The 19,275-nt window shown below is 49.1% G+C and overlaps 8 protein-coding genes across 8 annotated transcripts; 3 read left to right on the forward strand and 5 right to left on the reverse strand.

Annotated features, from left to right (window-relative positions):
* The first annotated feature begins 685 nt into the window (after positions 1 to 685).
* Positions 686 to 1,502, forward strand: BC939DRAFT_101946 (phosphotyrosine protein phosphatase I superfamily). Its single transcript, XM_051549840.1, has 3 exons — positions 686 to 757; positions 874 to 972; positions 1,066 to 1,502. The coding sequence occupies exon 3, from the start codon at positions 1,079 to 1,081 to the stop codon at positions 1,472 to 1,474; it is 396 nt and encodes a 131-aa protein (XP_051417496.1). The 5' UTR covers positions 686 to 757; positions 874 to 972; positions 1,066 to 1,078; the 3' UTR covers positions 1,475 to 1,502.
* Positions 1,503 to 1,530: 28 nt separating this feature from the next.
* On the reverse strand, positions 1,531 to 2,262 carry BC939DRAFT_472593 (flavoprotein-like protein; the record flags this gene model as incomplete). The annotated part of the gene is made up of 1 exon (XM_051558288.1): positions 1,531 to 2,262. One exon carries the CDS (start codon positions 2,260 to 2,262, stop codon positions 1,531 to 1,533), a length of 732 nt encoding a protein of 243 aa, XP_051417497.1.
* An 829-nt stretch (positions 2,263 to 3,091) lies between these two features.
* On the reverse strand, positions 3,092 to 5,777 carry BC939DRAFT_418521 (uncharacterized protein). The gene is made up of 8 exons (XM_051553038.1): positions 5,570 to 5,777; positions 5,363 to 5,430; positions 5,123 to 5,230; positions 4,838 to 5,019; positions 4,560 to 4,742; positions 4,172 to 4,469; positions 3,347 to 4,081; positions 3,092 to 3,234 (listed from the first exon to the last, which is right to left on the reverse strand). The coding sequence occupies exons 1-8, from the start codon at positions 5,575 to 5,577 to the stop codon at positions 3,212 to 3,214; spliced, it is 1,605 nt and encodes a 534-aa protein (XP_051417498.1). The 5' UTR covers positions 5,578 to 5,777; the 3' UTR covers positions 3,092 to 3,211.
* A 992-nt stretch (positions 5,778 to 6,769) lies between these two features.
* BC939DRAFT_498441 (uncharacterized protein) lies at positions 6,770 to 8,056 on the forward strand (the record flags this gene model as incomplete). The annotated part of the gene is made up of 4 exons (XM_051559814.1): positions 6,770 to 6,784; positions 6,869 to 6,983; positions 7,158 to 7,378; positions 7,625 to 8,056. The coding sequence occupies 4 exons, from the start codon at positions 6,770 to 6,772 to the stop codon at positions 8,054 to 8,056; spliced, it is 783 nt and encodes a 260-aa protein (XP_051417499.1).
* Positions 8,057 to 8,816: 760 nt separating this feature from the next.
* BC939DRAFT_435289 (uncharacterized protein) lies at positions 8,817 to 9,830 on the reverse strand. Its single transcript, XM_051553472.1, has one exon. It carries the CDS (start codon positions 9,718 to 9,720, stop codon positions 8,899 to 8,901), a length of 822 nt encoding a protein of 273 aa, XP_051417500.1. The 5' UTR covers positions 9,721 to 9,830; the 3' UTR covers positions 8,817 to 8,898.
* A 381-nt stretch (positions 9,831 to 10,211) lies between these two features.
* Positions 10,212 to 11,465, forward strand: BC939DRAFT_472596 (Redoxin; the record flags this gene model as incomplete). Its single annotated transcript, XM_051558289.1, has 7 exons — positions 10,212 to 10,220; positions 10,334 to 10,377; positions 10,498 to 10,635; positions 10,779 to 10,853; positions 11,013 to 11,113; positions 11,212 to 11,305; positions 11,417 to 11,465. The coding sequence occupies 7 exons, from the start codon at positions 10,212 to 10,214 to the stop codon at positions 11,463 to 11,465; spliced, it is 510 nt and encodes a 169-aa protein (XP_051417501.1).
* A 128-nt stretch (positions 11,466 to 11,593) lies between these two features.
* Positions 11,594 to 14,024, reverse strand: BC939DRAFT_524633 (uncharacterized protein). The gene is made up of 3 exons (XM_051561275.1): positions 13,187 to 14,024; positions 12,972 to 13,086; positions 11,594 to 12,849 (listed from the first exon to the last, which is right to left on the reverse strand). Exons 1-3 carry the CDS (start codon positions 13,972 to 13,974, stop codon positions 11,683 to 11,685), a joined length of 2,070 nt encoding a protein of 689 aa, XP_051417502.1. The 5' UTR covers positions 13,975 to 14,024; the 3' UTR covers positions 11,594 to 11,682.
* Positions 14,025 to 15,165: 1,141 nt separating this feature from the next.
* Positions 15,166 to 16,224, reverse strand: BC939DRAFT_435292 (uncharacterized protein). Its single transcript, XM_051553473.1, has one exon. The coding sequence runs from the start codon at positions 15,952 to 15,954 to the stop codon at positions 15,175 to 15,177; it is 780 nt and encodes a 259-aa protein (XP_051417503.1). The 5' UTR covers positions 15,955 to 16,224; the 3' UTR covers positions 15,166 to 15,174.
* Between the last annotated feature and the right edge of the window lie 3,051 nt (positions 16,225 to 19,275).

Here is a 19,275-nt window from a genome sequence, read left to right on the forward strand (position 1 = left end):
GGAAGCGATGTGAGAGAGGGCGGAAGAGGAAGAGGAGATGGGTGGGAAGGAGGAAAAAAAGAAGAGGGTTGGGCAAGGGGAGGAGGATCGGGAAGTGGGGGGAGGGGGCAGCCATCGTTTATGTTGATATCGATGTCATCCAGTGTATGGTTCCATAGGATCTGACCTTGTTTTTTTTTGTGTGTGTAACCTAAAATAAAGCAAAACACGAAGACGAAACTCCGAAGCGTGCTTTAAGGTACACTATTTCCTTTTATGGCAATCAATGTACCCCGTCCTCAGCTATACCGGTAGGGTACATCTTTTTTTTTTATTTATTATTACGCCGCTAGATCTGTAAGAAAAAAAATGGAACACACCTCAGCTCCCTTTCTCCCCCTTACCTTCTTCCTTATCTTCTTGCTCTCCACCACGACCTGGACTCTTTGTCCTCGGTAGCCTTCATGGTCCTCATTGTTCCGTTCCCCCGTACTTCACTGTACTCAATCCCTAGTCTATAACACCCCCTCTCTTCCTCCCATTCGCTCTCGGAGGCTCTTCCGAGCAACGCCTTCTGGCAACTCAAACATCAACGTGTACCACCATGATCGGCAAGCGCAAGTGTAGGAGTAAAAGACGAGAAGGAGTTGAGAGGGTTGACCACAAGGGTATAAAGAGTCATTGCTAATGTGAGAATCGAGGAGTGTACCACTTCCCGCTGTCCTGCTTCCTCGCATCCGCTACCATTTACAGCCCGAGCTCGCGAAGCCTATCCAAGGTAATAAAAAAAAGTCCCGCTTCAGTTCAGGGCACGACAATCTTCCCACCATCGTTCCTTTCATATAACCATTGCTAACCTCTATATTGCTGCCGGTCCGACCGCTCTAACTCTAGTCCGCTTCTCTATTAGTCCCCTGAGGTTTTTAGTGAACGAAAACCGGTTTTCTCTGTTTTTTTTTTCTCTACGCCGAGGACAAGGACATACAACGTGTGGTAGGTCCTGCCATTCAAACTCACAAAAAGATTGTTACCAATACACGGAAGGGAACTTTGACCTGACCCCTTCTCGGATCGAATCAATTACAGCTAGTCTATAGCCATGACCGACATTATGTTCGCGTGTGTGCATAATGCAGGACGTTCGCAGATGGCTGCAGCGTTCTTCAACAAGCACAAGACCCAAGAATCCATCAAAGGACTGTCCGCAGGAACCAACCCAGCGTCTGAGGTCCATGGAGTTGTTCGAGAGATCATGTTGGAGGTCGGCATTGACCTTTCCAACGTCCAACCCGTCAAGTTGACACCGGAGCTCGCCAGAACCGTCAGCACGATTGTCACGATGGGCTGTGGCGAGACTTGTCCCTATGTGCCTGGTGTCAACATTATTGACTGGATAATCGTCGACCCGAAAAACAAATCCGTCAAAGAGGCCCGAGAGATTAGAGACGAGATCGAGAATCGAATCAAGATGTTTATTGCAGAGAACAACTATTAAGGTTGTCCTGGTTGATAAATAAAAAAAAACTCAGCTACAGCTTCCATTATTATTCATCACTGCAACTTTTCAGCCTGAGAGAGTAAGCAGCCGTTTTTCAACTTTTCTTCTCTCTCGCTATATCTGTCTGTGAGGAATTCTGTCTGGGGCCTCAAGAGAAGCGTGAACTTGAACAGCTCTTCCGCAACATCGACAACACGCTGGCGCAGATCACTCGGCTTCATTCGATCATCTTCATTGAACTCTGTCCAGGCCTTGGGTACGGACGACTGGTTCGGAATCGTAAACATGCGCATCCACCTCCCCAGGATTCGGAGCGTGTTGACAGTGTTGAAACTTTGCGAGCCGCCGGACACCTGCGCAATCGCCAGTGTCCTGCCTTGCGTTGGCCTGACCGAGCCTAGAGACAATGGGATCCAGTCGATTTGGTTCTTGAAGGCAGCTGTGACATTGCCGTGCTGCTCAGGAGACACCCAGACGTGTGCGTGGGACCACTGGCTGAGCTCACGCAGCTCTTGGACCTTGGGATGATTCTCGGACACGCCGTCCTTGACTGGGAGGCCCGTAGGGTCAAACACGCGGACATCAGCACCCAATCGGTCAAGGATCCTGGCGAATTCGTACGCGAGCAGACGGGAGAAGGATCGCTCTCGCAAGGAGCCATAGAGAACTAAGACGTTGATCGGGGCATGGTTCTTTCCGTACTCTTGGAGCGCAGAAAGGTTGAGATTGGCGACCCAATCGTCCGCGGCGTTCTTGAGAGCACGATATGGTTTATAGCGCAGCATGATAGGAGATAATGATGGTGATAGAGTGAAGAGAAGAAGAAGAGAAGATGATGATGAGAAATGGAAACAGTGAGAGGAAACGAAGGAGAGGATGGTGGGAGACATGGCAGCTTATATATGCTCTATCTAAACTTTAAAGGGGAATAATACCACCTTTTAGTGAATGATGGTTACATCGAGCGAAGGTGGACCTTTCGAGTACCGCATGGGTTCAGGAACGCCGACCAGTCTTTAAGCGAAGTGTCCATCGAATCGAAGTGGTTCCATCTTTTCTTCTTTTTCAGTCGGTCCGCTTATGACCAAACTAGCAGAATAGTGTATTCGAAAGGTGAGTGCTTCATGGATATCAAAAGAGAAATCAGTAGTCCCGGAAGGGAACCTCGTGCGTGGAGAAGGATCTTTGGGCTTCTATCCCACACAATGAACTGCCATCCTTGGGCAAACCCCAATGTAAAAACAAGGCCTTTCGGTGCAAGGTTGAGTGAAGCCTCGCATCGCTTCGACAGACCAGTGACAAAATAATTAATGGCAAAACTGAATTAGGTCTCCATGAGCTCTATTGCGCAGCTAGGAATTTTTACATGGGTTTAATTCAGGTGCCTCGAGATCTCTGTGACCCTGAACGCTATAGTAAACACAGGAATACACGCCAAAAAAAAAACTAACTTTATTATCCTGATTCTGCATCGCTTGGTGTGAACAGCTCCCTGACTGAGTTGAGTCCTCATATGTCGATCATTCCTGGGATTTTTTTTCAAAATAAATGTAAAACAACGATCTAGCGCACCTTCGACAGGAAGCATGAAGAGATGACTCTGAATAATGAATTGGTACAACAGCAACACCCTCGCCTTTATTATTATCGTCGTATTTCTATGGCACTACTTCCAAAGACATAAAACCACCATCTGCCGTTCTCCAACCTCAATCCTTACAATGTATTCTTGCCTCAGATCTCCTTAACATAATTGCCTACGTATGAGTCGAGTCAAAAAATAAACGATATCTGTCAGCCCAAAGAGTCTCTTCACCCTGCACCAGAACAAATAGCAAGAGAACAACGGACATGGACAAAGATTCTTACCTGGGAAAACACCCTGTTTACCGTTCAACTTGCCGGTCCACCAGTCATCCGTGTTCGCAGTCCGCTCCACAAGCTCGATCCGGTCGTCCTGTTTGAAGCTCAAGTCGCCCTCCTGCTGTGCATCGTAATCGTAAAGCGCGACTACCATTTTGACATTCAACCTCTTGGGTGGAGGAGGTGGTGGGGGCTTCTTATTAGCGAGGGACGATTTCCCGGCCTGGAATGCCGTACTCGCAGCTGAAGCTGCTATGGCTCCTGCGACTCCTGTACTGAATGGACTAACGTGGATATGCACATTGGGTCCACCTCGCGGAGCTGCAGGAGCTGGAGCGACAGCAGCAGGTTGCGGTGCTGAATAGGCTGGTGGTGGCGATGCGTCCTGAGTCGACTTGGCTTGCCATGGCCTTGGTGTAGGGGCGGTCGCGCCGGCTGCTTGCCATGGTTTAGGTGCTGATGCTGGAGGCGCTGGTGCTGTGGGTGCTGCAGTACGAGATGTGCCCGCAGTAGCTGGTTGCCATGACTTTGGAGCCGTTTGGGGTGCTGACGCCTGGTGCTGCTGCCACGGCTTGGCTGTTGTTGCCGCCTGCCAAGGCTTTGTTGCTGGGGGTGCTGGGGGTGAATGGGACTTTGCTTCTCCCACAGATGCGCTTGAGCCTCCATACGACCTTGGGGTCCCATAGGCGCTTCCTGTAGGGCTGGTTTCAGGAGATGGTCTGCCGTATTTGCTGGCATAGGCTGTAATCCAAAAGTGAGATCAACATTAGCAGCTCATACATAAGATGATGCAGTTATAGGCGAGGTGGCATCAAAGAGAAAATTCCTTACAAGTTGTAATGGCCCGTTTGGTAATAATTTCAACCCCCTCCAGAGTGGGCGCAATGTCGCCCTTGCGAGCCTCGTATCCTTGAATGATGTCCATGGTTAAGTCGTAATATCCACTTCTGGAGAGAGGGTCGATGCGATCCAGAAGAATATTGTAAATGCGGAGCTGCAGGAAAAAAAACGAGTAGAAGACGGGTTCCATCAGCTGCGTTCGCAGCCAAAAGTAGCCAGGTAGTTCTTCCTTCAACAAGTTGTTCAACCCTTCATAATCCGCTGTCGCAACTTCCAATTGAGATTCGAGCTAACAAGATCAAGAAAGAAAGAAAAAGTAAGTATCGCGAAGTAAAAAGGATCGTCCCAAAAGGTGCTAGTGGTTGAACCAGAGCCGTACCTTGAAGATCTGCTTTTCGTCGCTCAGCGTTCTCTCCTTTTTATCCTGGAGTTTTTTCAACGAGATCCTGAAGCGATCATAGTCAACCAACTTGTGGTCACGCTTAACGATAGTCTTCCGGATCATCTTCATCAGGTTCTGCATTTCTGTCAACGGAGTCACGACTGAGGCCTCCAGTTTGTCCTGTACAGCGAATATAGATAAAATTGCAGGTCAGGGACCCATTGATACTCCTGAAATATGTATGTTTCTTTAGGAGGCATGGAAGAAAGACGTACCACCTCAGGTAAGAGAATATCCCTGATCTCCCGCATGACCGCTTGGAAATCGTCTACGGCCTGAACAGACTCTGGTGCGGTCTGGATACGGCGTGGGGTGACCTCGCCAATCGGCTCGCCCAGAGATGGGTCATAGATCTCTGCGAGGACGATGCCGAATTCCGCCTGATGATTAAGGAGTGCTAACACACGATACAGAGCAATCGCAAAAGGCTGTGAGCGGGAGATGAATTCATTAAGAACGTACAGGAAGCAGTTGACGAGAGCAGGACTCTGTTGCCGTACCTGTAACACTGTCGCGGTATTTGCACACATCGCCTAAGAGAGTAGCTGTTGTCTTTTCACAGGCTGTGAACTTGTCGTTCATGTCCTTGAACTCATAGTCGGTTGTTGCTAGTGAGAGATATCAGAACTGGATGTGAATACACAGACCCAATGGACTAAAGAAACCAGGTGGGCTGTGCCGCCTGATATAATTCTATTTTCTTCCTCTGGCATTCGAGAGCAGGAGAGGAGAATACGTACAATCGCGGATACCGGTCTTTGTGGACAAGGTATGAGGAAGTCGGGAAACTGCCTTAGTGAGTCCCTTCCTGTTGATTGAAACGGCAACAAAAGAAAGAGAGGAAGGCCAAGAGTCAGGACCGACTGAACAGTTGATAACTACTGTGCCCCACTCCTTCGAGAAGTGCGCCAGAAACTAAAAATTAAGAGGAGAGGACAAGGACGAACCAGCTCATGTCGACGGGGTCTGCAAAAGGATTAGATGGAGGAGTAAGGAAGTTGGCAGGGGAGGGGAAGAGGCTGTAGGTGGAGTTGGGCCGTCAATGGGAGTTCGAGAGGATGGAATCAAAGGGATGAGGAGGCAGATGTGGGGAGGCCTTGTTGGTGATAGACTCGCCCGCAGTCTCTCCCCTCGAGTCACGTCACTCACACGGGCTTGAACGCGTTCTTTTTTCCGCACTGCTCCACCTCCAGAGAGCATCTGGAATCCATGGCTGCAGGTCCTTTGGGTTCCTTGGGCGCCTTCCTTTGCCACTGTTCTCAGAGGGCAGCTGCAGATACCATATATGGTATTTGCCAATCGAGGCTGACGCTCAATTACCCACAAGCAAACTGCAGTATGAGTCAATTGGGAATGACGGTCTGTTGCCATCGCTGATGAATTTCATTGTTCTTTGCCACTATCTCCCCTTCCTTCAACTCTTATTCTCCTTCCATCCATCATTCCTCCCTCCATCATCCCTTTCTTCAATTCTTGCTCCCATTTGCCGTCATCTCCTTCCCGGTCTCTTGAGTATCTGATTCTCTTTTCTTAATATGTCGTCGCTTTCTAGTTCCATTGCTCCTATCGCGTCTGTGAGGGTGAGATCGGCAGCCATCTTGGCTGTCTATCAATACGGGTGCGGACTTTCAGCCTCTGTCCAGGAGTTCTCTGCGCCTGGTTACGTTCATTGTCGCTCATCTGATGCCTCACAAGATCCGGGCAGAGAAGGGAACTGCTTTTTTCGTTGTTGCTTGTTCCTGGCATATTAACCTTAATTTATTTTGAGGTTGGCTTTGTTAGGATGAAGTCGTTTAAAGAGTTTGTTATTTCAGATCTCCACGGGCATCCCACCTTCGAGAAGATGTATAGCTGCTTTACAGCATATATCGGTCGCGAACGTCGCTTTGAAAACAATGCAGCACAGACATATGCACTCGACATGGATCGATGTCGAGAGGAGTTCAATGAACTGTTATTGCAGGAGACAAAGAGTTTGTTGCGTGTATCGGCAGGCACCATTATAAATACAACCATACTGGATCATACTGTCCGTAAGAGCAAGCATCTATTGCGATGACAAAAAATGCGTTGTTTCAGGAGTGTTTGATCATGTGTTTACTGTCTACTTGTCTCCAGCTGAATAGATAGTTTGCAAGGTCTAGACAATGCAGTGCGGAACAGTAAGGCTTCAATGAAAATGATGACTTGAATGAGGATATAGATGTGTTCCTAGTATTTTCATTTGTACCCTTTTGGATTCATAGATTCTCCGGCGCCAATGCTCTCTGCCGACTGTGAGACGAGAACCCACCCAACCATCGACGTGTCTCAACCTACTCGTCGCCACAGAGTTTCTCTTTGAGTCCGAGGAGCCCCACAGTACGGCAAATGCCGCTCAAGAACGTTTTTCTCGTTGATGATAACCCAGAGGAGTTGCCTGCATTGAAAGAGAATAAAAGACAGCAAGGAGGTGTGTTGAATGCCGGCTGCGTTTTGCAAAATCCTGTGCATTGGATCACAGGTGCTGACTATTCTTTCCAATGATAGATATAGCACATTTCTCTGTTCTCAATCAACCAACTACTTGGCGATTTGGAGGAGTCGATCTTTTGTCAAAGTTTACGGAGTTCAGAAGTCTAAACCAAGGGCCGTTCGCTCTGGCTCGGGACGGGATTGCTGATCTCTCATTGGGCTCGACGTTTCTAAGGTTCCTGTCGCCAACTGAAGTAAAGCTCGCGACGGAAACCATTTTCCCTTGCAGCACGGCCGACACGGTATGGCCTACGTTTGATGGCGTTTGCTCCCGAGTCTTTGGTTCGAATGGATCATATGACGACGTCGCGCGGGCTCTGAAAACTGAAGATATTGAAGAACCCGTTGTCGCTTATTTTCAGGGAATTATCTATTCCTAATAAGTTTTAACAGCTCCCTGAAGTGGTTATGCTCACTGTAACAGTCAATATGAGATTTTTAATTCGCATTTTTATATTAGTTCGCACTACTTTGCTTTCCATGATCAGATTCCAAAGGATGTAAATGAACGCGGAGGCTTTGGCGATTTTACTTGGTCATTCATCCGGGGAGCTCTGACCTTGGTCAGGATCGAATCTCGGCATTTCGAAAGCCCGGTGACAGGAATCAAGGACCGAAAAAACTTTGGCCGAGATCCTCTTGTGGACGCCGAAGAGCAAGCGCATATGGCAGATGGAGTTGCTTTCGTTAGGACACATCAACTTTATCTGGCCGAGGCAACACTTGTTTATGACGGGAAAGCCGAGAAGAGGTGCAAGGATGTGTTCAAACTGACGCGTGATATGAGGGACTCTTGGATCGCACAGGTGAGGTCTATTAGTCGTGATGCCATACCTCCTCGAGGGTTGACTGTCTTTGGCTCGACATCGTTTGAAGACCAGAACAAGTTTTACGCTATGGATTTCTCAGGCACTTTTTGACTGAATCAAGTTCACTCTATGGTTGTGCCTTTGCGGAAAGCGCAGTTCGCTCAAAAAATGCAGTCTTGTGTGAACAGCTGCTTGCAGTTTGCTCTTTTGATAATGGGTGAGTTGGAGAGGAGAAATGACGTGAGAGAAAGCACTCCCAAGGAGCGTGTGGATTTGTTTTTGGCTTGCGACTCTATTGCACTAACGAGGAGCACTCCCGTGAAAGAGACAAAAAAAAGAAGGGCCAGTTGGTTGTTGCCGTTTAAGTAACAGAACGCGTCAAAGATTTCATCTCTGAGGTCCACATATCCGGCGCGCACTATAACTCCACATGTCCTGAGGGCATTATACTACTGAAGTCGCGTGACCTTCGATAACTCCTAGCGCGATCTGACCATGATGCCAAACAGCCATTGGGATACTTTCTTCTGGCCTGCCTACTAAGATGACTGTTACAAACCATATTCAGGACCATAGCTATATAAGACCAGTAATAAAACTGATAGGAGCCTCAGTAATAAACACATCTTGAAAACCACCTTGATCCTGACCGAGACTCTCTTGACTCTTCCACAACCTTGGCTTTGTTACACCTACATACTTCATGTGCTTTCTATTGCAGAGTCGCATTTTGGCAATACGATACATTTCTGGTCTGAGTCTGGATATGAGGAGAGCCAGAATGTATCTACATGTACACATGGCCGGAGGTTCATGCAGCTCAAGATAAAACCGAATAAAGCCATATTTTGTTCTCATTGTCCTTTGAAAAGAAGCATTGATTGTGGAGTACGAACGTTTGACGAAGTACTGATTAAGATTGTCGCAGGTGCTTAACAAAAGAGATGCGTTCTTTAATGCTTCATAGAGATCCCTAACGCATGTGGAAGGCCAGCGCGAGAATTAATCGGAAAAAGCCGCTCCATACACCAATGGTGGTAGTAACAGTATGTTTCATGCGTCCCGCATTCAACAGATCGACCTTGACACAGAGATTTATTCGGTGCCAAATAGTAGGTGTCCAGCTTTTTGCGGCTCCTGTCAATGAGGTCCCATGGTGTGTCATTGTGCGCTCGGATACCGACAGCATCTCCGAAAGCGCTTCTGGCTGCCTCAAGTGCAGCATTTTCCAGAATGGGTTCCGAGTGGACGCTGAAAAGCTTGCAGCGACAGGATCTGCAGAGGCGAATCACGCTTTGGCATTGCTCTCGATCCGGTTCGATGTTTCTGTTATTAGGTTTTGCTGGATCGACTGTGTCTGGCCACTCCAGGACCGGAAGAGGTATGGCGCCGAAGTCTTGAAGATTCCATAGAGGCCTTGAAAAGGTTGAACAACCCTCACAGATGTGGTAGCTGAGAGCAAATATGTATTGCATGTAGGTCTTGTAGAGTGGAGTGCCAGGAAGACGGCGGAATAGATTTAGCAATCCTGTACCAGCCAGCCGCATATAATAGGAGTGCCAAACTTTCAAGCTCGCAACCAGCTCATAGAGCGACCGACTGGCCCGAGAAAGGCGAGAAAGTTGAGAGGGATAGAGATAGGAGCAGATTTTTTCCCATACTTCTGCTGGTACACGCTTGTCGACGCAGAGTTGTTGTCTCGCTACTTGAAGCTGCTGCAACCAGTCTGTCAATGTTAGTTCACAACAGGACGACTCCGTTTCTGGGTAGCTCATGGATTGCGTGGGTAGCAAAAGTGAGAAAACATATGCTGGTTCAATAAAAGATAGAGAAACGAAAGAGAAATGAAAGAGAAGACAGAGAAACGAAAGAGAGGATAGAGAAACGAAAGAGAATTATGCGCATGGAAATAGAGTGTTACTGTTTATATGAGTACCCCACCCCATCCAAGACTGAACAGATGGCCGCAGAGGACGCACTGAGTGGCCCAGGGGCGGGTTCTTGTCGTCCTCCCATATCAAACCAGGAGTACATGCAGAACAAAGAACAAACGCGTCCAATGAGGACAGTCCTCTTTGCAATTATAGAGCGGGCGTTTTGCTCGCGTCAATTGCTCCAATGGCCCGTTCGAAGAAATTGCTCGTCCTATAAGAGTCTTCTGCGCGTCCTTACTCATTCCTTTCCTCATCAACCCATCCACTCTCACACCCGCAACACCCCTCTCTTTCCCACTCTCTACCCCCAGTAACGTCCTACAATCCTCAACATGACTCAGGTAAGGGCGCGTTCTGTTCTCGCAACGAGCAGTACGAGTCAAAGCGCCGTTGCAAATTCTGCGCAGTGGATCTCCAGAGTCCCTTACCCGACTACTCCTTCTTCGCTCCTTAGATCAAGGTCGGCGACACCCTCCCCAGTGTTTCTCTCAAGTACTGGTAAGTGCTTTCAACTTCTTTGCTGTGTCTTAATGGTAACTCGCTGCATATCCTGCTCAGTAATTGACCATAATTACTTGTTATTTTTTTCTTTTGCTTGATTCGATCTACACATAAAAGCCCCTACGATCCCGCCCTGGAGCATGCCTGCGGAGTCCCCCAAAACCTGGATCTGAGCTCCTTCAAGGGCAAGAAGGTCGTCATCTTTGGTGTCCCTGGTGCATTCACTCCCACCTGCAACAACCAGCACTTGCCTGAGTAAGTCTTCAATTCCATATCTTTGCGTTTTTTTGCTGACCATGGGAAAAAATCATTACGATAAGGAAGTTTGCCCGCCTCCAATGTGTACTTTAATGTTTCTTTTTACTCACGGTCAAATTCTTCGCTCTAAACGTCTACAGGTTCTATCAGAAGTATGATGAATTCACCAAGAAGGGCGTTGATCAGATCATTTGCCTTGCCACCACCGATGCCTTGTAAGTTTCAAGAGTTTTTTCTTTTTTTTTCTTTTTTTTTCTGGTACAAAGTCATCTCGCCCGCGTTCCTATCAGAAAATTGTATGGGGCAAGATCTCTATTTTCTTTGCTCACCAATCTCTGTCGTGACTTGATCTGTCATACACATACACACAATAGCGTCATGGACGCTTGGGGCAAGTGGACCAAGACGGGCGACAAGATCATCCTTGCTGCCGACGGCAACGGCGACTTTGTTACCGCGACTGGGCTCACCCAGGGTAAGTCGTCAGGCTCGATTCATCCATATTTGGACTCGATTAGAGAACAACAGGACCGCATTGATTGACCGATCTTTATATATATATATATCCTATAGACCTCAGCAAGCTCGGCATGGGTGCTGTTCGCTCCAAGCGCTTTGCCCTCGTTGCTGACGATTTGAAGGTCACCTATGTCGGCGTCGAGACTGGGTAAGTTATAAGTTCATACATATATCTTCACGACGGTTGAATGGAGATTTTTTGCCGCGCAAGGTGCTGACCGTTTCTGTTGTCTTTGACTTCTCTCTCAATCTTATTCAGTCCCGGTGTCTCCGTCTCTGGTGCCGACGCTGTTCTCGCCCACTTGTAAATACTCTAACTGTGCGGTCACCTCTTCAGTCTTCGCTGCCAAGCAGGCGGAACTCTCATTGTTCTGGATCAAATAGCTGTCACTTTTACCATACATTAGGGAGGAGAAATAAAGATAGATATCTTTAAGCATCTGAGCCCCACAATAGAATCCCATTGACAAAGTAAAACGACCAAGGTCGAGCAGACATCTATCTATTAGTTCTTTTAATCTCCTTCTAACGATTGTAAAAGCTTCCTAGTTCTTGCACCACCTTGCGAACCTCATCCACAATGGTCATGGGCTGCTGTGAGGGCGTGTTCGACGGTTCCTGCTGTCCTTGTACGCCCTCCAGTGAGGCTGGCACAGATGGCGAGGCCATTGAATTGCCCGCCAGGGGTGAGTGTGTCTGTGAATAGACAGGATCGCCTCCATTTGCGCCAGGAAGCACATTTGCCATTTCCAGGCCCTCCATGAACATGGTGCTATCGTTCGTTGGCCGAGGACTCAACACAAATAGATTGTTTGTACCGCTGCTGCTGAGTCCCATAATACCGTTGACTCCGACCGAGACGCTTGAACCGACTCCGGAACCTATGCTTCCAACTCCCATGCCTAGAGACCCTATCCCGTACCCGCCGCTACCCGCCACCTGAAGTCCAAACCCTGTAGCAATGTTGGGCCTGCCCCATGCATGACACCACTCCTCAAACGGCAATGGTAGCTCCAGTCCTGCAGATCGGACTGCGAGATAAATAGTGCCCATGGCCAAAGCGCGGCTCGAAGAGTTGAGTGCAATAGTGGATGAACAAAGGGCGTCGATGCAGAACGTCGTCGAGATCTGAACGAGCGCTGACAGTGTTGGGTGGATTCCCGTGTGCGGCGTCGCCAACGAGACGGGTAAGACCGAAGACGATGCTGAGGTTCCGTGCTTATTAGGTGAAGTAGAGTTCGACGATTTGACTGGTGGTCCTGGTAGAAAGACATCAAAATTAGAGGCATTCGGATATAGATGTGCTGCCTCTTCGTCTGTCGGGCTGAAAACCATGCCCATTCCTTTGTATATCCGGAGCACATCGCTGAAGGGAAGAGGCACATCCAAGTCAAACTGAAGGATCCGAAGAAGCATCAGCTCTGTTGTCAAAAGCGAGTCGCGAATGTGCCAATATGTGGCAACTGTGGGCGGGGGTGCTGTTAGATTTGTAGGTTGCGATGGCTGACTGCATGATCCAGACGATGGCGCTGTTTCCTGGACCGACACTTCTTTTTCACCCGGTTTGATCGAAAGCGAGAGCACAGGTTGGCTGGGGTTCATGACCCGGTATGTAACGTTGACGAGATCGCGAACCTTGCGGCTCACCTCTGTGCATTTGCATGCCAGGTGCAGACATGCCGTTGCAAAGAGCTAAGAGAGATTGTATGCGAGAAACATGATCACGACGTCAGAGAAGCGGGTTCATCATACGGGTAAACCCCATGTGCTTGACCCATCCTGAAGGGTGCGGCAGGAGATTCAGATCGACATACATATTCATCCGCCTTGGTAGCCTCATTGTCGCGATCGCCTCGTTTGTGGGCTTGGTGCAAGTAAGCGCGATATTTATGGTAATAGATGAGAGCTGATCCCGTTGTCGTTGGGGGGCTAAAAGAGACATTGACAAAAGAAAATTGCAAATAAGCGCTTGATTATCGCACCATATTCGTCAATTTGGATACCATGGGGGGTGAGAGCATGCTCTTACAGTTGTAAAATTTCTGCGGCGATACGCATCAACTCAATGGCGTGCATCGATTTCTGTCCCTTCGAATTCTGACTCTTATGAGCCCCCAGTGACGACCCTGAGACAGGGGTGGGCGGTGAAGTCGTCCTCGGCTGTGATTGTGATACAGCACCGCTAGCATTGGAGCTTGATCCGCCTACGCTCTTGCGATGATAACTACCGCCATTACCTCCTGATTGTCCATCCAGTGCTGCTGCTGGCTTTGGTGGACCAGACTGTTGTCCCGCATCCTTTTCTGCAATGTTCTCTGCTGCTTTTTCTGCCGCGTTACCTGCTGTGTTTGCTGCTGTCGAAGGGGCGCTTCCAAAAATGATATTGGCGAGATCCGGACCGGGCATTGGGACCTCTTGTGGCTGTGATGGCAGGGGCAGGGCCGGCACTGTTGCCTGAACAATACTAACGATCTGCTCCAGTGCATTCAGCGATGGCTGCATTTCTGGGGCCACTGCAGGCGATTCAGCCTCAGGATCCTTGGGTCGATTGATTCTTACTATCTTGTTGGGTCTTGGTGGTGGATTCGATTGTTCTTGTTGTTGCCGTTCCAATAGCCGCTTTTGCTGAATTTGGTGGTATGCGTCCATGGTAATCGAAACAGGGCCCGTCCCTGGCGGTTTTTTGAATTCAGCTGTGGTTGCTATTGTGGAAACTGATGATGTTGGGACAATGGTGGGTTCTTTCATGGTGGTATCCTTTGCTGATCCTTTTTCGCTCTGTTGATTGTTGCTGTTGCCCGACGAGCTGCTGTTCATGATCACGATCAGGAATGGTGTCGATCAATCCTTCTTTTTTTTTTTTTTTTAGTCTCTTGGAGCTCGGCCGGCAGATCCGTGTATGCTTGGTAGTCGCGGCAATTGATGAGGTCGAGAATAAAGGTAGCTTGCCCCGTACCAGAAGATACGAAAGCGGAACCCAAAAGGCGGTCGTGGAAACAAGAGCAGTTGCTCCACATATCCCTAATTGACAGATTCATGGTCAATTAGAGGTCACAATGCTTGGTTTGGCATGCAGCACACAGCTTCGCCGTTGACTTAGGCAGTTCACTTCTATCATGACTCTATACATTACTTGAGTATGCAATTAAACCTCCATGATCGAAACGAGACTGCTAGAGGTCAATCGATGGACTAATAATCATCAGCTATGCTTTATTTACAATCAAGGATCAGGTTTCCCCACTTGTCCTTTGGCGATATGCAGTACCGCGTCGATCAACTGCCAAATATGGTGCATTCTGGTATCGTGGATCCGTCATGTTGTAATAGTTGCACCACGACACCACGACAGGACCGCGACAGACGACTTTGAACTCAATCCATCGCTCAGGAAAAAAAAAGATGAACAGCCCTGTGAACGCTACTCCCGTGTCCAGTGCAGCTGACAGGATTAGCGTATACTTCCTCCACCATCCTTTATGGTATTGAAATATGTAGAGTCCGAAGTGTAAGCAGTCAGACCCTAGTCCTGAAGATGAAGGCAACCAACCATCAAGTATGCCTGTGAATATTTCCACGCGGCGTCGCGGAACTGGACCCAATGTCCGGTTGCGCCGCCAATCTTTATTGTCTGCAGGTGAGGAAGAGACTTCATTGACTTTATAAGCTTCATAGGCTCTTTGATTCCTCATCCTCCTGTGCTCTGCCGCGCCCTGAATTCCTGGTCGCGTTGCCTCATAAGCCCGACATTGTCAATTCTGTCACCTGCGAACAGCTTCATAATATAAGCGATGTTATAGTCCTGCAGTAGACCTCCCGATTCAGGATACGTGAGCGTAGGCAGCCAGAAAATGGAATATTTGACTACTCTCTCTCTCTCTTCACCGCTGTGTAACACTCCATGGTTTGGGATTTCCGTCATGCAGTATCTCCGTAACACGGAACGAGAATCTTCACAATTTATTAGATCTACAAGCAGAAATTAGCACCAGTCGCCACGACGATCCACTCCACAGATCACGCGTCCAAATATCTATCTATCCACGCTGTAAACTGTGTCTTCTTTTCTGCCGTGATATAGTGACAATTCTTGAGGTTCAACAGCTTCATCCTGACACCCGTATGCCTCTGGCGATTCGATGAATCCTGCCCCTCCTCCTCCACAGTCATTGAAGACTCGGGAGAAAGACGACCTTTCATCATAAGAATGTGCTGGTCCATAATATTTGTCCCCATAAGACTGAGCTCCTCCAGAGCAGGAAGGTCAATCGTGTCCAGAATCTTGAACCACTCCAGCACTCCAAGGCTGATATACTCCAAGCGGATGCATGTCAAAAGCGGCGATGTCTTTGGCGCGCTCCACTGACGGTAGCTCAGACTCGACAGCTGCGTTTCAGACGATGGTGATGGTGTTGTCGCAAGAAAAGGGCTATACGTGCTGGAAGGGTACAGGTAGGAGGCGTAGCCCAAGGGAAAGAATGCTTTAACATCCTCGGCCAACTGGCCCAAAACCTCTGACAGCGACGCAGATGAATATAACGGCAACGCCACCTCTGTATTCGGGACGGCCATCATCCGCTCCAAGTGCTTCAACAGATGTAGGAACGTAATCGCGTCGAGATGTCGCATCGTTGGCATTGTGAAGTGGAATTGCTGCAACTTGGGAAACGGCACTTGGCACGTCCGCTCCATCACCCGCATTTCCCGGTTAGCCTCACTTCGGAAATGCAAGCTAGTGATCTTGGAGGATACATCTCTGATCCAACCCGCCCAACTAAAGTGCGCGATTGTATCCATGCTCCAGTGATCTCGAACGACTACCGATAGCTCCTCCAGGCAAGGACTGGAATCCACAATCACGGAGGTGAGGCGCTTTAAGTACTCCGGTACAATACTCGCGTATGAAATACGAAGCCGCTCCAGTCTAGACTCACCACTGCTGTACTGCTCCAGATTCTTGCGAAAAAGGTCAGCGCTTAGAGTAGTGGCGGGGGGTGGTGAGAAAGAATACCCTCCATTGCCTTCAATGTCGCATTCCACCAGTGCCCATCCAAATTCGTTCAACAGCTCCTGTAATTCAGGTCCGAGTGTGGACTGCCACGACTTGAGCTTAAGAGACATGGATGCGGGGTCCTTCAGGTCGCTGCTCGTCAGCGTGCAACAACCGTACACCAGCACCAGAGATCGTAGCGGAGGATCCCATTTCTCTCTTGCTTGGATCCGGTACGTATCTTGAACGAACTCATAGACAGTGCGAAACAGAGCTGGTTGGCATGAGAGGCGAAGCTCGCTCAGCTGTGGCTGAGTCGTGAGCAGGGTTCTCAGAAGTCTGCCATCGTTCCCTATATCGTGGTGTGCATACGGCTGTGGACTGTGCCCTAGGAGGCGGGGTTCGCTCATTGGGAGCTTACGTGTTATGTTCACAGTGTCGAAGACCACGAGTTTCCGAAGGACTGCATATGTGTACACAAAATCTGGAAGTTGTACAAGTTCAGAGCACATGTCCATGGATACGGGTCGTCCGCGGTCGTACTCGACAAGGACATTGAGATTCGTGCTCACCGTCAACTCCAGCCTCCTGAACTGACTCTGTCGGAGGACATCCAAGGCATCGAGAGTCTCCTGAACCGACACGAATGCCTCCTGAATCACGGCGCAGCCCAGCTTGAGCTCTTGTAGTTTTGGGCAGTTTTGGAACACTGCTGCCAGGAAGTTTCCTTGACTACTGCTGCTGTAATGGCCTACATAGCTAAACGAGCGCAGATGGCTGGTCCAGTGGAGCGCGCTGGCTCTAGCTAGGAACCCGTCCAATTCTCCGAGTGTAAACGAGCGAAGACTCGGCAGCGCCATGATCTGTTGCAGGATCGGATCAGCACGCTTGCTCTTGCCAAGGAAGTTGATTTTGGAGCCGCTCCTGGAGCTGTGGAGCGTAAGGGAGACGATACCAGCGTTCTGTTTGAGGGCGCTGTAGAGGTTCAAAAAGTCTCTTTGAGACATCGACCAGGGAAGATGGATCCTGAGCTCCTTGATACATTTCAGCTGGGAAAGCTCTCCATAGAAACACTGTGCAAAAGCGCTGTTGACGAGTTTGATGTAAAGGGATCCCTTTCTGTAGTTGTAGATGGCTTGGTTCATGGAGACGTAGCTATGAAGCACCTCTGCTGCTACAATACGCTCTACGGCCCCATAATGCATGGCGCAAACCCATTTCGCGTGTCCTTGGCCATCGACAACCCTGTACAGCCCGGCAGCTGTGCCCGTAGAGTAGGAGGCGCTGTAATCCTCGTTCCTCAAGTATGTCGCCACCGCCTCCTGGTCTTGCACTCTTAGCGATGCACCGCTAGCACGGGGACTTGATCGAGTCGGTGTTACTTTGTCTCCGTTATGCTGCAGAACCTTGCGGATGATAGCAATCGCTCGAAAGACCGCAACCTCGATGCCATCAGCCATGACAGGTAAATGCACGATCTCCTGCTCTGTCCCCAAATTCTTTAGCTCTGGAACCTCATATCCTGCTGAGGAGACTCCATATCGAAACATCTGAAGCAGCGCCAACATATGCTGACCGTACTTGGCGAGGAATCCATATGTGCTGTCGATTTCATAACCGGGGTGTCCGGCCAGGTGGATCCTGTGCTCGTCCGCCTTGCCGAGTCTGCCATCTTGCGACATCCCTCGAGTGTGCTCTCCGCAGTCGCACAAGAAATAGAGACACACTTTGTTACCGTACAGGTCGTCAGGGTCCCAGTCTGCGGCGTTCTTGGGCAAGATAATGAAGAGCCGTGGTGTGGACGATTCGTACAGTTCAACAGTCTCAGAGAGGATGTCATCTAGCGTGGTTTTCAGATCGGTCAACTCGTTGGGGGTAATATCCTCAGTGTCAAAGATGCGCTCGCGGAGCTCTGAAGAAATGGGCTGCGGACGATGGCGCTGACTATGGGAGAGTGGAGATGCCGCCCCTGCCGCCGCCTCTGCTGTTGCTGCTGTGGCCTCAATTGTCGCGGTGGCGGTATCAGCGATAACGGATGCCATGTCTCCCAAGCCTTGACTTGGTGCTAGGGGGACTGCGAAAGGTGGTGGCCGAACTGAAACCGAGTATTCTGGCGCAGGGATACGGTCGAGCGCTGGATACAGTGGGGCTGGGCTGTCATGGCTATTGATGATGATTGAGGTGTTCATTGTTATCTGTTCTTGAGCCGGGAGGCTCCTCAGAGCTAACAGCGAGGTCGAAGACCCTTGAGTTTCGGAAAGCACAGCCTCCAAAACTACGCCTGGCTGATACTCGACTCGCAAGGGCAGCACTCTAATCAGAGATGATGAGATGCTGTGTCTGATTAACACCTTCGACCCGAGACTGTGGTTAACACATATATTATTGTCCAGGATGAAATGTACCTATTACCATCATGGTCGACCATGAAACCAATAGCTCGCCTTCCAACCTGCAGTCTAACGGTCTCTGGAAATACATCCTGCACGTCCGCAAGCAGTACAAACGGTCGGTCCCCTATAGTCGGTGCGCCTGACAGGACCCTGATCTCGACCGTGGTCTCGCCGTACCTGACCTCCTGCCAGCAATCAGTAACCTGCAATCCGGACATGAAAGCGCGAGTGAAAGGGCTCCAGTAAAAGAAAAAATTGTGCGATAATGCTTTTGGATGAGAAGATGAACAAAAGATCAGTAAGCACGATGATGTGGGTAGAGAAAGTTCAAAGGGAGAAAGAAAAAAATGCGTTTTATATGAAGTTGTACAAATTGATGGTGCAGGACGAACTTCGCCCCGGAAACGGCAAAGTGGGGGTCATGCACCAATGCTTTTTATGCACGCATGGTTTTTCGACCCATCGAAACCTCCTCAAGCGCACAGCCACACTGAAAGACCTTCAGTCTAGATGCATCAATCCAATCCTTTCTACTGTATGGTTTTCACGCACGTTGCGAAAAAAAAAAAAATCACACATGCATTCGTCATGGTAACTCCTACAGTTCTTCACCAATCGCTGTATCGAACCTTGTTCTTTTTACACAACTTTGAGTATCAACAAACAACCGCGTATATGCAACAAACAACCGCGTATATGCAACAAAAATAGTCAGAGGTCGCGACGGGTACATGA

Source organism: Gamsiella multidivaricata (assembly GCF_025024155.1).
Source record: "Gamsiella multidivaricata strain RSA 2152 chromosome Unknown BC939scaffold_2, whole genome shotgun sequence".
NCBI lineage: Eukaryota > Fungi > Mortierellomycota > Mortierellomycetes > Mortierellales > Mortierellaceae > Gamsiella > Gamsiella multidivaricata.